Consider the following 13,685-nt stretch of genomic DNA (forward strand, 5'->3'; position numbering starts at 1 on the left):
TTTAAGATCTCCGATCATGGTATTGAAGTGTGAAATAAAACTAGACATAAAACTTTAGAACTTACATTACTTACTTACCATTTTTATATTCATCTATACTATTTTTCTTTTAATTTGATTATATATACTTACTAAAGCAAGAGTTTAAGACGAGCTAAATGAGAATTATGAGGCAGCTAAATGGACCATTGGGCCCTATTGACCTTGGCCCAAATTGCAAACCCCAAGCCCATCTGAAAGAGTGCCTAAACGAGGCGACCAAATATTCATATCTCAAAGACGTTTTCTATTTCTATCGTAGATTGATGGTATATATATATATATTGAAATTTTTTTTTGACAATGTTAATAAATAAAAAAAATGTTAATACCCTTTTAACTTTAAAAAAATAAAAAATAAAAAACTTAAAGATGATCTTAGATAAATTTTTTTAACACAGTTAAAGGTACTAATTAAATATTTTTTAAATATAGTACCGACGTAGAGATATATTAAAATTTCTAAAAAATTAAGAGGTATTAATAAAATTATTTAGAATTTAAGGGTATTTTAAGAATACTATTTAAAATTTAGAAAAGAAAATGGTAAGTATATTTTTTAATATATGGAAGGGTTTTAAAAGTTTTAAGAATATATTTTTGGGAGAAAAAAAAAGTAAATTTAAAAATATTTTATATTAATCTAATATTTATTTATTGAGTAAGCATCTTATTCGGCGCATCTGATTCGAGGAAGACTTCTTATTCGTGGGCCTTATAAATAAAATTTACATTATAACACCCCTAAACCAGGCACACTTCCAGTTTTCACTGATACTCTGTGGGTTCCCCGGCCGCCTCAGCTCCGTTGAAGCTTTTTCTGTCTCTACAATGGCGGCGCTAGCTTCTTCACGAACCACCTTCTTCTTCTCCCCTGTTTCTCCTCAACCTAAACCAAGGCGCATCTCTAGACTTGTTCGCATGGCGTATCAAGAGAACGGACCCTCTCTTGCTGTCGTCGGTGTCACTGGCGCTGTCGGCCAGGAATTTCTCTCCGTCCTTTCCGATCGCGGCTTTCCTTATAGCTCAATCAAGATGCTGGCCTCCAAGCGCTCCGCTGGAAAGTCCGTTCACTTCCATGGCGAAGAGCATATTGTTGAGGAGCTCACTGCGGATAGCTTCGATGGTGTCGACATTGCTCTCTTCAGCGCTGGGGGATCCATCAGCAAGAAGTTTGGACCGCTCGCCGTTGAGAAGGGGACGATTGTGGTTGATAATAGCTCTGCCTTTCGGATGGATGAGAATGTGCCACTTGTTATTCCGGAGGTTAATCCCGACGCCATGAAGGGGATTAAGGTCGGGACCGGCAAGGGCGCTTTGATTGCTAATCCCAATTGTTCTACCATCATTTGCTTGATGGCGGTCACTCCTCTGCATCGTTACGCTAAGGTTTTGAAGTCGACTATTTCATTTCTTTTGTCTGTTTACATTTTTGGTAACGGTACGCAAGCTATGTTCCCTTAATATTGCTATCAAGTGGAAGCACTTCTAGAAATGCTTCTTTTACAAGCATTTAAATGTTAAGATTAGAAAATATTGTATAGCAGACTAGAAGAAAGCTCAATGTTCTTAGGGATGAGGCATTTTAGTGTTTCTTTTAGCGGTTTTAGTATTTTTTACATGGATTTATCTTATTTAACCAAATACTATGGAATTCATAAGAAGTTCCAAGTGTCAATTCAAGCTCACCCTTAACGTTGGATTGATTGATTGCTATTGAAAATGGCAGGTGTTACGCATGGTTGTTAGTACGTATCAAGCAGCTAGTGGTGCTGGTGCAGCAGCCATGGAAGAGCTTGTGCAACAAACTCGTGAGGTTTTTATTTTTATTTTTCCTTAATCTATCTCATAATTTGGATTGTATTTTACTCGTCATCTTATCTTTTGGATGTTCTATTTAGTCCATTCCAATGGCTGTAAACTATTTTTCATTTCTTCCCTTTTCTGAAGGTTCTGGAAGGAAAACCACCAACTTGTAATATATTTAGGGATCAGGTCAGTTTCTTTTATGTGTCTGTTTTGAGGGTCAAGTTTCTGTAGCAATTTTCTTAGCTTCTTCTACTTGGTGCAGTATGCTTTCAATTTGTTCTCCCACAATGCATCTGTTCTTTCAAATGGATACAATGAAGAGGAAATGAAATTAGTAAAAGAAACTCGGAAAATTTGGGTAAGTGTTGATTTGTTGACCCTTACTTGCATTACCTTTTTGTGAATTTTTTCTCCTTTGGAAATTGGTAAATGGAATCCTTTCTTACACTGACTGACTTGCTTTATGCCCCTCAAGAGCGATGCAAATGTTAAAGTTACTGCCACTTGTATTCGAGTTCCTGTCATGCGTGCGCATGCTGAGAGTGTGAATCTTCAATTTGAGAATCCCCTTGATGAGGTAAGATTTTATTTTGATAATATTGTTTTGATCAGTACTATAATACTACTGCATATGCTGCTTGAGATTCTATTGATTGCATAGCATTTTTGGTTGATAATGAAATGATCATGAAGTGATTTTTGTTGATGGCTCCATCGGTGGGCTTGTTTTTCTTGGATGCCCTTGTATTTTCTCTCATTGTTCTTAATGAAAACTAGGTTTCTTATAATAAAAAGAAAACGAAGTGTCTTTTCTCAGAGTTGCGAGTGGGGAACGGAAATCCACCATAGTTGTGAAAATATCATGTTAGGACCCCCAAGGGGTAGTCTTGAAGGTAATGGCTTGGGATGTTTGGAGATGAGCTCCAATGCTTTCAAGGATGAACTGAACACGTTTTGAAATTCACTGTATCAGAAACTCTTTGATTGATTACGATGCTAGTTAGTTTCTATAGAATTTGTAGCATATGTTCATGGCCAAATTTTGTGTTCTCTCTTCCCTCGAATTTGTTTACTCAATGTTGGTTCCTTAACCCACACTCCTGATGCGTAAATCAATCGAGAATTTTACTTGTTGGATGAAAGATAAACTGTAACGATCCTAGTCCACCGTTAACAGATATTCTCTGCTTTGGCCTGTTACATACGTTGTTAGCCTCATGGTTTTAAAAACGAGTCTACTAGGGAGAGGTCATAAATGGTGTAATATTACTTCAAATTTCGAACATCATGTATCAGTAGATCAACCCAGAATCCCTCTTCTTCTCTATAGAAGTTGTAATTTCATTATGCTTATATCATATCTATATTATGCTATATCTATATTATGCAGGACGCAGCTAGAGAGATTCTAAAAAATGCTCCTGGAGTTGTCATTATTGACGACCGGGCTGCCAACCAATTTCCGACACCGCTGAAGGTATCGAACAAAGACGACGTTGCAGTTGGGAGGATCCGACAGGATATTTCACTAGATGGAAATAAAGGGTTAGACTGACTCATCCATCCACAACCTGTTTCATAGCTCTCTGTTTATTTTCCTGATTGAAAAAGTTAAATGAGACAAACTAACGGGACTCGTCTGTATGTAGGTTGGATATCTTCATCTGTGGTGATCAAATACGAAAGGGCGCTGCGCTTAATGCCGTTCAGATTGCTGAGATGTTACTGTAGTTTGTTCTATCCATTGCAGATCATCGGTACAATTACAAAAAGTGTTTCTTATTACTATGAATGATATCATAAGAGGATGTCTCTCGAGTCTTTAACTTAGAGCATAATTTTGCATTTAGATCTGTTGTTTGAAGGAAAATTTTGGAATTAATGTTTGAAGTCATTTTGGTTTGTTTGTGAATTGTTGGTTTAAATAGGGTATCTGTGGGTCATCCTGGAACATATAAGATACATATTTTTGGTGTGATAAAGGGAAAGCCGAATTTAGTGCCCAACAAATGAAAGCCGCGGATTCAAACTGCGCGTCTATAGCGCGTAGATGCCTTTGTTTCAGATTGCGCCTTTGTTTTACCATTTTTTCTATTTTCTCATTAACCTAACACACAACATTCTTCAAATTCAAACTTCTTAATATAAGATTAAAACATTATAGTCAAACATTTTTCTTCTTAACATCAAATTTATAATTCAATTTATAATATATTTCGATACATATTTGATGATTCCACCCTATAAAAAACGTTATTGAAACAATTTCTTCCCCTTAGTCAAGTTATTGTTCTTTCTAACCCAACATTCAAGTTAGATTATAGATTTTTTAGGATAGTTGTAATTGGTTAGGTGAACAAATTAAGAGTTATAATCTATTTGGACCCAGTTCTAATGAGAGAAGGATGATGTCCATCTAAATCGGGAATGAGAAAGAGATCGATAAGAGATTTCTTTTCATTAGCTAAACGGGTTTGAGGATAAAGATTATATTTCTCATCCTCTCTTGACCCCGCTCCAATTCCCGTCCCACCCACCTTTTATATATATATATTATAAAGAATTGGAGGGGATTTTAAGCATGGGAGATATAGAATTGAGAAAGCAATATTAGTAGTGAGAGTCAGCGAAAAGAGCCACCGACCAGAGGTTATGTGGACGGTCATCTCCTTTTACGTCAAACCTTTGATTTTTTGAAAATCCTTAAAGTCTTTCATCCATTCGGACCCTTTCTCTTTCTCTCTCTTAACAATTATTTCATAAATAAATAAATAAATAAATAAAATAAAATAAAACTCTTTTTACCATTTCAAACTTCCCTTTCTTTTTCCTCTCTAATTTGGTCAACATTCAAACTTCTATTAATCTCTCTCTCTTTCTTCATCCTAATTTTTATAATCTCCATTCACATATAAACTCCCCCCTCTCTCTCAATCTCCTCTCATTTTTCTCTTTAACACAATTCCATCTCTTCTTTTCACCATGATTTCCTCTTGGAGACGACGGAGGGCCACCCGGCGAACAGCGAGGGGCACCGGCAGTGACATGAGAGAGCTGACGATCCCGAGCCATTTCCGGTGTCCAATTTCGCTGGACATGATGAAAGATCCAGTGACTTTGTCTACTGGAATCACATATGATCGTGCTAGTATTGAGACATGGATAGAAGGAGGGAATTTCAGCTGCCCCATCACCAACCAGCCATTACAAACCCTTGATTCCATTCCAAATCATAACATAAGGAAAATGATTCAAGATTGGTGTGTTGAAAACAAGGATTACGGGGTCGAGAGAATTCCGACGCCGAGGGTTCCGGTGAGTCCCGTGCAGATTGGGGACATTCTCGAGAAGATTACCGCTGCAGCACGGCGGGGGGATGGCGACGGATGTAAGTCGTCGGTCGAGAAGATCAAGATGTTGGCAAAAGAAAGTGAAAGGAACAAGAAATGCATTATGGGCAATGGAGCAAGCCATGTGATATCATCAGCATTCCAAGCGTTGTCAAAACAAGAACCATTGGAGAAAAGCATAGAGATTTTAGAAGAAATGATATCAGCCATGGCAATCATGTTCCCTCTCCAAGAAGAATCCATTAAAAACCTCAAATCAAAAGCTTCATTGCAAGCCCTCGTGTTGTTCATGAAAGGAGGAGATTTATCAAGAAGAAGAAATTCAATTTTGATATTGAAAGAAATCATTTCATCATACCCACAAAAAGCAACAAAATTAGGTGAAATCCAAGGAGCATTAGAGGGATTAGTGAAGCTCATAAAAGAGCCCATTTGTTCATCATCAAAAAAAGCCTCACTTTTCATAACATATCACATCATAGCTTCATCTTCCAATCCACAAAGATTCACAAAAGCCCTTTTAGAAATGGGGTTTGTCTCTTTGCTACTCGAAACGCTCGTCGACGCCGAGAGAAGCGTTTGCGAGAGGGCGTTGGGAGCGTTCGATGGGATTTGCGAGAGCAAAGAAGGAAGAGAAGAGGCGTACGCGCACGCGTTGACGATGCCCGTGATAGTGAAAAAGATACTTCGAGTTTCGGATTTAGCGACGGAGTTATCGGTGTCGATTGTTTGGAAGCTTGTAAAGCATGAGAGTGAAGAAGAAGAAGAAGATGGAAGGGTTAAAGTAGAAGCACTTCAAGTGGGAGCGTTTCAAAAGCTATTGTTGTTGTTGCAAGTTGGTTGTAGTGAATGGACAAAGGAGAAAGCAACTGAGTTGTTGAAACTATTGAATAATCTTCACAGGGATAGGTTAGAATGTATTGATTCATTGGACTTTAAGGGTATCAAAAGACCCTTTTGAATTCATGACCATTTTGTTGTTGTAAACACTAAAACAAAAGGAGGGTATTTTAGACATAAAACAACCGCTCATAAACTTAAATAGGTCGGTTTTCATGCTAATGCATCTTGCGTAGAAATACGAGACTTCTTGAACGAGCTCGTAGTGTATACGTACTTCTCTTGTATTACCTCAATGCATATAGTGTATACTCTTGAAAACATATCAACGTTTGCTCGATAAAAACTTATTTAAGAGTACGTACACAATCATATGAATCTCTCTTTAAGATCCGAGGTCGATTCAACAATAGTGCCAAAACGTTTCAAAAGATTGAAAAGCAAAACAAAATTCACATGGGAAATTAGGAGATGTTTGAACAACTTTGGTTGTTGAGGTAATCATTTTTGTGAAGAACAAAGTAAATCAGCATAATTATTGTGTAAAACATGTGTCAAAATTGAAGCTTTTAGGCATGAGGCCTCTTTATTTAATAATAATAATAAAAAAAAAACAAACCAAAATTTTTCATTTTAACCCTTATATTTTTAAATATTATTATTTTAATTCTTATATTTTTTAAATATTATTATTTTTCTTTTCTTTAGAATCGTAATTTTAACAATAACTAAATTTCTTGAAATATAACCTTACGCTCGTATTAAAGAATTATAACCTTACGATATAACTAAAATAAATAAAAATTAAAAGCGAAAAGAATTAAATAGAACATTTTAATTAGTTTTTTTTTATTATTATTATTCATTTGCTTTTAATAGACTTGGTCTTTAGATGTAGTCTTGTAGGTAGAAAAATCAAACACAACGTATTTAATGCATGGCCCCACTGACATTATTATTAACGTATAACCCATGCTTTTATTTTATGATTCATTCATATTTTATAGTATTTATGACTAAGTTGTGTATAATTCTTTTTTTTTTCTTTCTTTATTTAAATTATTTATTTATTGAAAAATACTTAGTCAAAGTCTTTTAGTTTGAATCCATATTTCAGCTTGCCTGTTTTTTTTTTTTCTTCCTAAATCAAATTTATAACCTCTCTCATTTTTTTGACTTTTAGCTTATATTATTTTATTTTATTTTTAATCTTTGACCATTTTGACGGGTATTGTTTAGAAAATTATAATGTAGGTTCGTAAACGTGTACTAAGACATATATTGGAGTCAATAAATCAACTACAAAAAGTATAAACGTATGAATATTTGAAGATGAAAATAATGTTTTTCAAAAAATAAAATTATAATATTTTTAAACTTTCAGATTTGTGCCTAGAAAGTGAGTGGATATTCAAACATGTTGAATGACTAATGATATTAGACACAGAAGAGAAAGTTTAACATTCTATTAGATACATTTTTAATAACCAAACAGATATATTTTTAATTTTAAAATTATATTTACGTGAACTTGTTGAATCAGTACCTAGATTATATTCATATGGAACCAAACAAATAGAAGTCGAGGTGTCTCTATAAAGAAGTCGAGACACCTAGAACTAGTCCAAGTCCACTTCCGTAAGCATTAAATCTTAATCCTTTGAAAAGTAGATGAACATATAATGAAAATGACAATATAAAGTCTTGGCCCTAGCCCTAAGGTTGCACCAAAATATATATATATGACTGTTTCATTAGGTGGGCTCCCAAAATTTTCTATTTAGGAATAATTTTAAAATAATTAATTTTTAAAAGTTGGAAAATCACATTTTAAATATATTTTTTTTCAAAATCAAAATTAGTTAAATTGTCATGTTAGAACTAAAGAGGCCGTACTAAAAATAGTGAGAAACAATATTTTTAGAGAGAGAGAGAGAGAAAAAACACATTATTCATACGAGGCAAAAAGAAAAAAAGAACGTTATGGTCAAGATCTATGGGCTAAATAGTCAATGTCGAGGCAAATGTGGGCAATAAAAAGAAAAATAAAATAAAATAAGAAATTCAACGGTTGGCATCAAATCCATCGTCTTTCCATTGCTTTTCAACGGCACCGATCACTTCTTATCAAAACGTTTGTGTTTTTCTTTCAAAATATTTTATTTTTATTCAAGTCTCCCTCGTGCTTTTTTTTAGTTCTCAAATTTAGATTTCTTGTAAAGGTTTTAATTGGTCTATAGAAAGTTTATGTTAACAATAGCTTCCCTAACAATATAAAATTTGGATAAATATAGGCTATAGAAAGTTTATGTTGGAAAAGAAAAAACCCTCGTGTTCAAAAATGGTTCGAGTTAAGACAATCAATCCGACTGGTGGGTCGAGCGAGAGACATGAACCCCCACCCTTTCGTGTCGCATCCAATGCAGGTCCATGATAAATAGCGGTTCGAAGAATGTCGACTACTTCAGTCAAACATATTAGGGAGGGGTCTGACTGCCATAAACGCATCCACCATCTGAAAGGAGATGCAACAACTATAAGCAGGCGGAAGCTTATGAGCTTATAACTATGATGGCATGAGCAGAGGATAAAGGGCTACTTGAGGATGAATATGCCTCACACAAATAATGCAACAAACTTACCTCATCTGTCACAGAAGCCCGAGCTCTACGATGTCTTTCTACCATTTCAGTCAATACTTGTATTAGGCGCTGCTTCACTTCACCTGTTAGCATGCGTCCAGCACCATACTCCTGAAGAGAAAAATAATATGTTAAAAATTATTTTATTTTTCTAAAGGCTCTTTACTCATGCCAAGCCTCTGTAAAGATGAAAAAGGAGGCATAAAATTCCAACTCCATAGAATGAGAGATCTCACCTTTGTTATGTGTTCAAGTTCAGCATCATCATCAAGGAAAAAGTTCAAATATTTGATGGGTATATCTACCTGTATGGTTTATAGTACAATTGATAAAAACCACATTAGAAATTTGCAATCTTAATTTTCAAGTTCCTATTTTCTTCAGACACCCAACTTGAATGTTGGCTAGACTCTTGGAAGCAGGGGGGGCATAACAAGAATGTATCCATGCATAGCACGCATTTGAACTTTGAACAACATCAAAACTTCTTTTAAATACCTTTTATGATAAGAAACAAAGATTTCATTTGCAAATAAATAAATTAAACAGATATGGAAATTTCAAGGATGTAAAAAGGGCATTCCAATTTGAAGAAACCAAAGAGGAATAATTATAAAATCCTTTTGGTGATATGCACGATAAGAACCTATCCAGATAATAGTAATTCTGTACCATGTTGTATCTTGGTCTATATGTCAACAGTGCTTAATTGCAAACTAATACATTAAGCTTAAAATGAATAGAAAGACTAAAGACAATAAAATCAGTCTATTTCCTTGCGTGGATCATGTGTAAAATTTAATACAGCATTGTTTTTTCTTTTTCTTTTTTTAAATGTTAACTTTATGGGACAACAATAAATGAAATAATTTGTACCTCGAGATTTGCTCCATATAATCTGTGCTTCTCTATAGAATCTTGGCCACCGGAGAATGCATATCTGTTTACCTGTATAATAAACATAATCCCCAATGGCAAACGTAAATAAAAATTAATGCCATTGCAAGAGTATTGGATGAAATGGGCATACTTTCCCAGTTAACAAACAAGAGAATGTCAGCATATAGCCATACAAATTTAAGAATCACTACTACACATAACTAGAGAACTACACAATACATGCTACTATCATCACAAATAATAAAATTGCCAGACATAAAAATAAATTAGCAATATCACAAAAAACTGGAGAGTGGAACTTTTAAAATTATAACGTAGCTTCATATTATGTGCTCTTATTAGGGAGGGTGAGATAATTCATATTTCTACTTTCTTGGGGCTAAATAGTAGTAGAAAAAGCCTAGTAATGAAACAAGTCATTACAGACAAAAAGAAGGGGGTGAACAAGAAGAGTACACCTAACCTAGTGAGTTAGGAACTCTATTAAAAACGAAAATGAAGTGCAGAATTATCAATTTATGTGTGTTGTTTGGACAAATGCTTACAACTTCTGGGTAACCTAGAAGGAGAGCATACTTGTAATTTTCCCCTATTTTCGAGGCTAGAGCATATCTCATACACTTTTCTTGGAAACATTTTCCTTAGGTAACTATATTATTTCATTACCCCCCCCCCCAAAAAAAAAAAAAAAAAAAAATTAGAAAAACATGGACACCCAACCCAATTTCTACATCTTAAAGTAAGCTTCAGAGACAAATTGAACTATTTCAATAGAAAACAAATTATAAGATAAAGAATCTGGACCTTGTTTTTTATTTCCTTTGCGGAATCAGTCACATATATTGCAGAATTTGGATCACTAGCGGACATCTTTCCTGTCTCGCCCTGCAGATCAAACACTGACATAATAAGAAAGTAATTGCACAACACACATATTATGCAAACAAGAACCATCAGGGATCTTAACCAAACAAAATTGCAGGTGCTATACTTTTTATAAAACTAGGGATGCAAAACTTTGAGTACGCACCAAACTTTTTAAGAAGAAATAAATGGGTACAAGAAAAATAAATAAAACATCTATGACCATGACAACTCTAACATATAGTCGTGCAATCAAAAACATCATTCACAAGTCTAAACCGAAGCCCATGTATTCTGGCAAGTGATATATCAACCGTGTTCATAATCATTTTTTCTTGTGTTCTAAAAAGATTCTATAAATTAATCAATATTGAATGGTAAATTTAACATGATGAAACAAAAGAATTATGGTGTTACCTGCAGAGCAGGAAAGAAAGAAGATTCGATCAGTGCAGGTTTATGATAACCTAAGCGAGGAGCAACATCCCTTGTCATTCGAAAATAAGGATCCTGGAGAATCAACCAAAAAAATCACATAATTAGAGAAAATTTTAATCACAGACCAAATAAATAAAATACCAACCCAGACTATATAATTACTACAACAACATGGTGCATGCTATTTAACAAGGTGAACAATACCTGTGCTAGGAGAAACAATCAACAATACCTGATCAATAGCACAAGGTACTAAGCACCGAAGATCATCCTTGCCAGAGAAAAGATGTGGAAATGAACTCGGAAATGAAGGAACTGCCTGCATCAGATTGGGATGATGATGAAAGAAAAAAAAAAATGATTAATTCCATAGACAATGTAGTAATGCTGTCATAATGATGCAGAGGGAGAAAAATTCAAGAAGATCAACAAAAAATGATTTCCACTTTTAGTTTTCTCGTAACTTACTGTATATAGAGTGCTGTTACTGTTTTTGTGATTTGTGGTATAAAGAGTGCTCTGGTTGTTTTTGTAATTTATGTTGCAGTGGTAAGGTTCCAGTTCATTTAATTTGAATGTAATGTAACTCAACGAGTCCTTTGACTTATTGAGATTTATAGTTTATCTTGGCACTCTCTGGAAAATTTTATATGATACTTATGATCTATGCCAATCGGCTATTCTTTTTGTTTTGTACTAACAAGTTTTCTTCTTAAGATGAAACACTTGCGTATCTGAGTCATTTCTTCATAGAAATGGAGTTATTGGGCACGCGACAAATAAGTTTCATTTTAGAGAAGTTCATTATAAACTATTTCATTCAAAATCTTAAGTATATACAATGCACCTATTGCATGAGAGATACAAAGAGAGTGCATGATCAAAGTAATTCATCTCAAATAAAAAGGATCATAAATTGGATTGGATATGAGACCATTCTGATATAAAATTAATGTAGTGACAAAAAAATAGAATTCAATAAGAATTACTCATTACTCCCATTATAAGTTGCGGCACATACCTGCACTGGTGGAAAACTAACTTTTCCAATATGATCTTCACCAGTAAACCCGAAAATACCAACAACCTAGCAAAAGAATGTATCAAAATAAGCAAAATAGTAATAATAATATTAATAAAGAAATCTTAAAAATGAAAAATACCAAAGACGATTAGATTATAAGTGAGTACCTTATTGTATGTAACACATTTGGCAACTTTCACCATGTTCTTATAAAAAGCACTGTGAAATAACTCGCAGAATAAACCAAGTTAGGAAGTGTAAACACTTCAATCTTTTGAATCTAACAACAAATTTACACTTGTAAAATCATAAACAACTCCATGTAGCGAGCATATAAATCACTCCTAGAAATATGTATAAGACATTCCGCCAGTTCAAACTCAATGACTGTTAGATGTTTCTTCTCTTATAAAAGATGAGTTCGCTCATATCATACTCACCCACCAACGTAATCAAAATCAGAGAAGATAAAGGTTTTGGAAATATCAAAACCACAAGCAATGATGTCTTTTGCATTCTCACGAGCAAGTCTCTGGCTCTCTTCCACAGAAAGATTTTTCCACATGCATTTCTCGTCGTCAGTGAGTTGTATCACAAGGGGCACCTTAAATGCATCTTGCAAATATCTACAAAAGCATCCAACACCTATACTTAGAACATGGATAAAAAAAAAATGGACCTCGTAATCCAAAAACTCAAGTTAAAGCACAATCAATTAAGAAACGTGAAATGTCACACAAAACTCAAATGGATTTTCATGCCATTGTTCAAAAAGACACGAAATCCATAGTATCATCATCCACCCTCGTAAAGTTTACCAGTCAATTGCCCCAGGAAATAGACAGCATTCGCAATTCAAGTAGTTTAAATAAATACGTATATACTTATAAAGGCCAAAGCATTAGAAACTGAAACACACTTGGTAAACATAAAAGGAACGAGATGCCCCAAATGCAATGCTTCAGACGAAGGTCCTCTTCCAGTATACAAGTAGAATTTCTCCCCCCTCTCGTACGCATTCAAAATTTCTTCGAAGTCCCTGAGAGAGTAAAATAAAGTTAAGCACAATTTGTCGAACTGAAAAGAAAAAATAAATGTCGAGAGAGACAGAGAAAGAGAGAAACCGATGGGCAAAGAAGACGCCGCGGCGAAGGAAGACATGGGGAGGACGAGAAGTAAGGCGCTGGACTCGGTCAACGAGAGACTGGTCGAGCCTCTGGCAGCCGAATTTGTCAATTAGCTTATCGTAATCGATTTTTCCTCCATCTTTAGCCGAAACTTGCCATGGATTTACAACCTGATCATCTTCTTCCACAGATTCCTCTACCTTTCTCTCCGACTCTGCCTTCTCCATATTACTCTTGTTTCACTGCAAATCCTCCGCCGCCGCCGCTAGTGCTTCTTCTACACAGTTAAATCTCTCTGGCCCTAGTAGATTTATCTATTCAGACTCCCCTGAAGAATAAGGGGCGGGCCACTGAATTTGGAAGCTTAGATACTTCATGTATTGTTCTTAATATTCCCATAGACCGTAAACATGAATTTGCTCGTGTTGGAAAAACAGGGTTTTAGGTTTTTTCTTTTTCCTTTTTTTTTTTTTTTTTATGCAATATTCCTCTTTAGTTACCTCCATTATTTTCTAAATTAATGTAATATTTGAAAGCCACACATTAAGTATAATTTAGAAAATTTCTATTTGAAAATATATTTATATTTATATTAAATATAATCTATGCCTCCAGTCTTATTTAGTCTCCATCTAAACAGGGAATCTCCCAC

The 13,685-nt window shown here is 34.7% G+C and overlaps 3 protein-coding genes across 3 annotated transcripts; 2 read left to right on the forward strand and 1 right to left on the reverse strand.

Annotated features, from left to right (window-relative positions):
• Positions 1–777: 777 nt before the first annotated feature.
• LOC111781535 (aspartate-semialdehyde dehydrogenase-like) lies at positions 778–3,830 on the forward strand. Its single transcript, XM_023662191.1, has 7 exons — positions 778–1,428; positions 1,769–1,855; positions 1,990–2,034; positions 2,111–2,206; positions 2,324–2,425; positions 3,239–3,393; positions 3,498–3,830. Exons 1-7 carry the CDS (start codon positions 871–873, stop codon positions 3,577–3,579), a joined length of 1,125 nt encoding a protein of 374 aa, XP_023517959.1. The 5' UTR covers positions 778–870; the 3' UTR covers positions 3,580–3,830.
• Positions 3,831–4,770: 940 nt separating this feature from the next.
• LOC111777398 (U-box domain-containing protein 21-like) lies at positions 4,771–6,267 on the forward strand. The gene has a single exon (XM_023656977.1). It carries the CDS (start codon positions 4,831–4,833, stop codon positions 6,157–6,159), a length of 1,329 nt encoding a protein of 442 aa, XP_023512745.1. The 5' UTR covers positions 4,771–4,830; the 3' UTR covers positions 6,160–6,267.
• A 2,032-nt stretch (positions 6,268–8,299) lies between these two features.
• Positions 8,300–13,411, reverse strand: LOC111807397 (tryptophan--tRNA ligase, cytoplasmic). The gene is made up of 12 exons (XM_023693111.1): positions 13,031–13,411; positions 12,826–12,945; positions 12,347–12,532; positions 12,074–12,125; positions 11,904–11,969; positions 11,115–11,201; positions 10,862–10,954; positions 10,385–10,465; positions 9,557–9,628; positions 8,917–8,985; positions 8,681–8,791; positions 8,300–8,553 (listed from the first exon to the last, which is right to left on the reverse strand). Exons 1-12 carry the CDS (start codon positions 13,258–13,260, stop codon positions 8,503–8,505), a joined length of 1,218 nt encoding a protein of 405 aa, XP_023548879.1. The 5' UTR covers positions 13,261–13,411; the 3' UTR covers positions 8,300–8,502.
• Between the last annotated feature and the right edge of the window lie 274 nt (positions 13,412–13,685).

The sequence above is a fragment of the Cucurbita pepo genome, chromosome LG01 (assembly GCF_002806865.2).
Source record: "Cucurbita pepo subsp. pepo cultivar mu-cu-16 chromosome LG01, ASM280686v2, whole genome shotgun sequence".
NCBI lineage: Eukaryota > Viridiplantae > Streptophyta > Magnoliopsida > Cucurbitales > Cucurbitaceae > Cucurbita > Cucurbita pepo.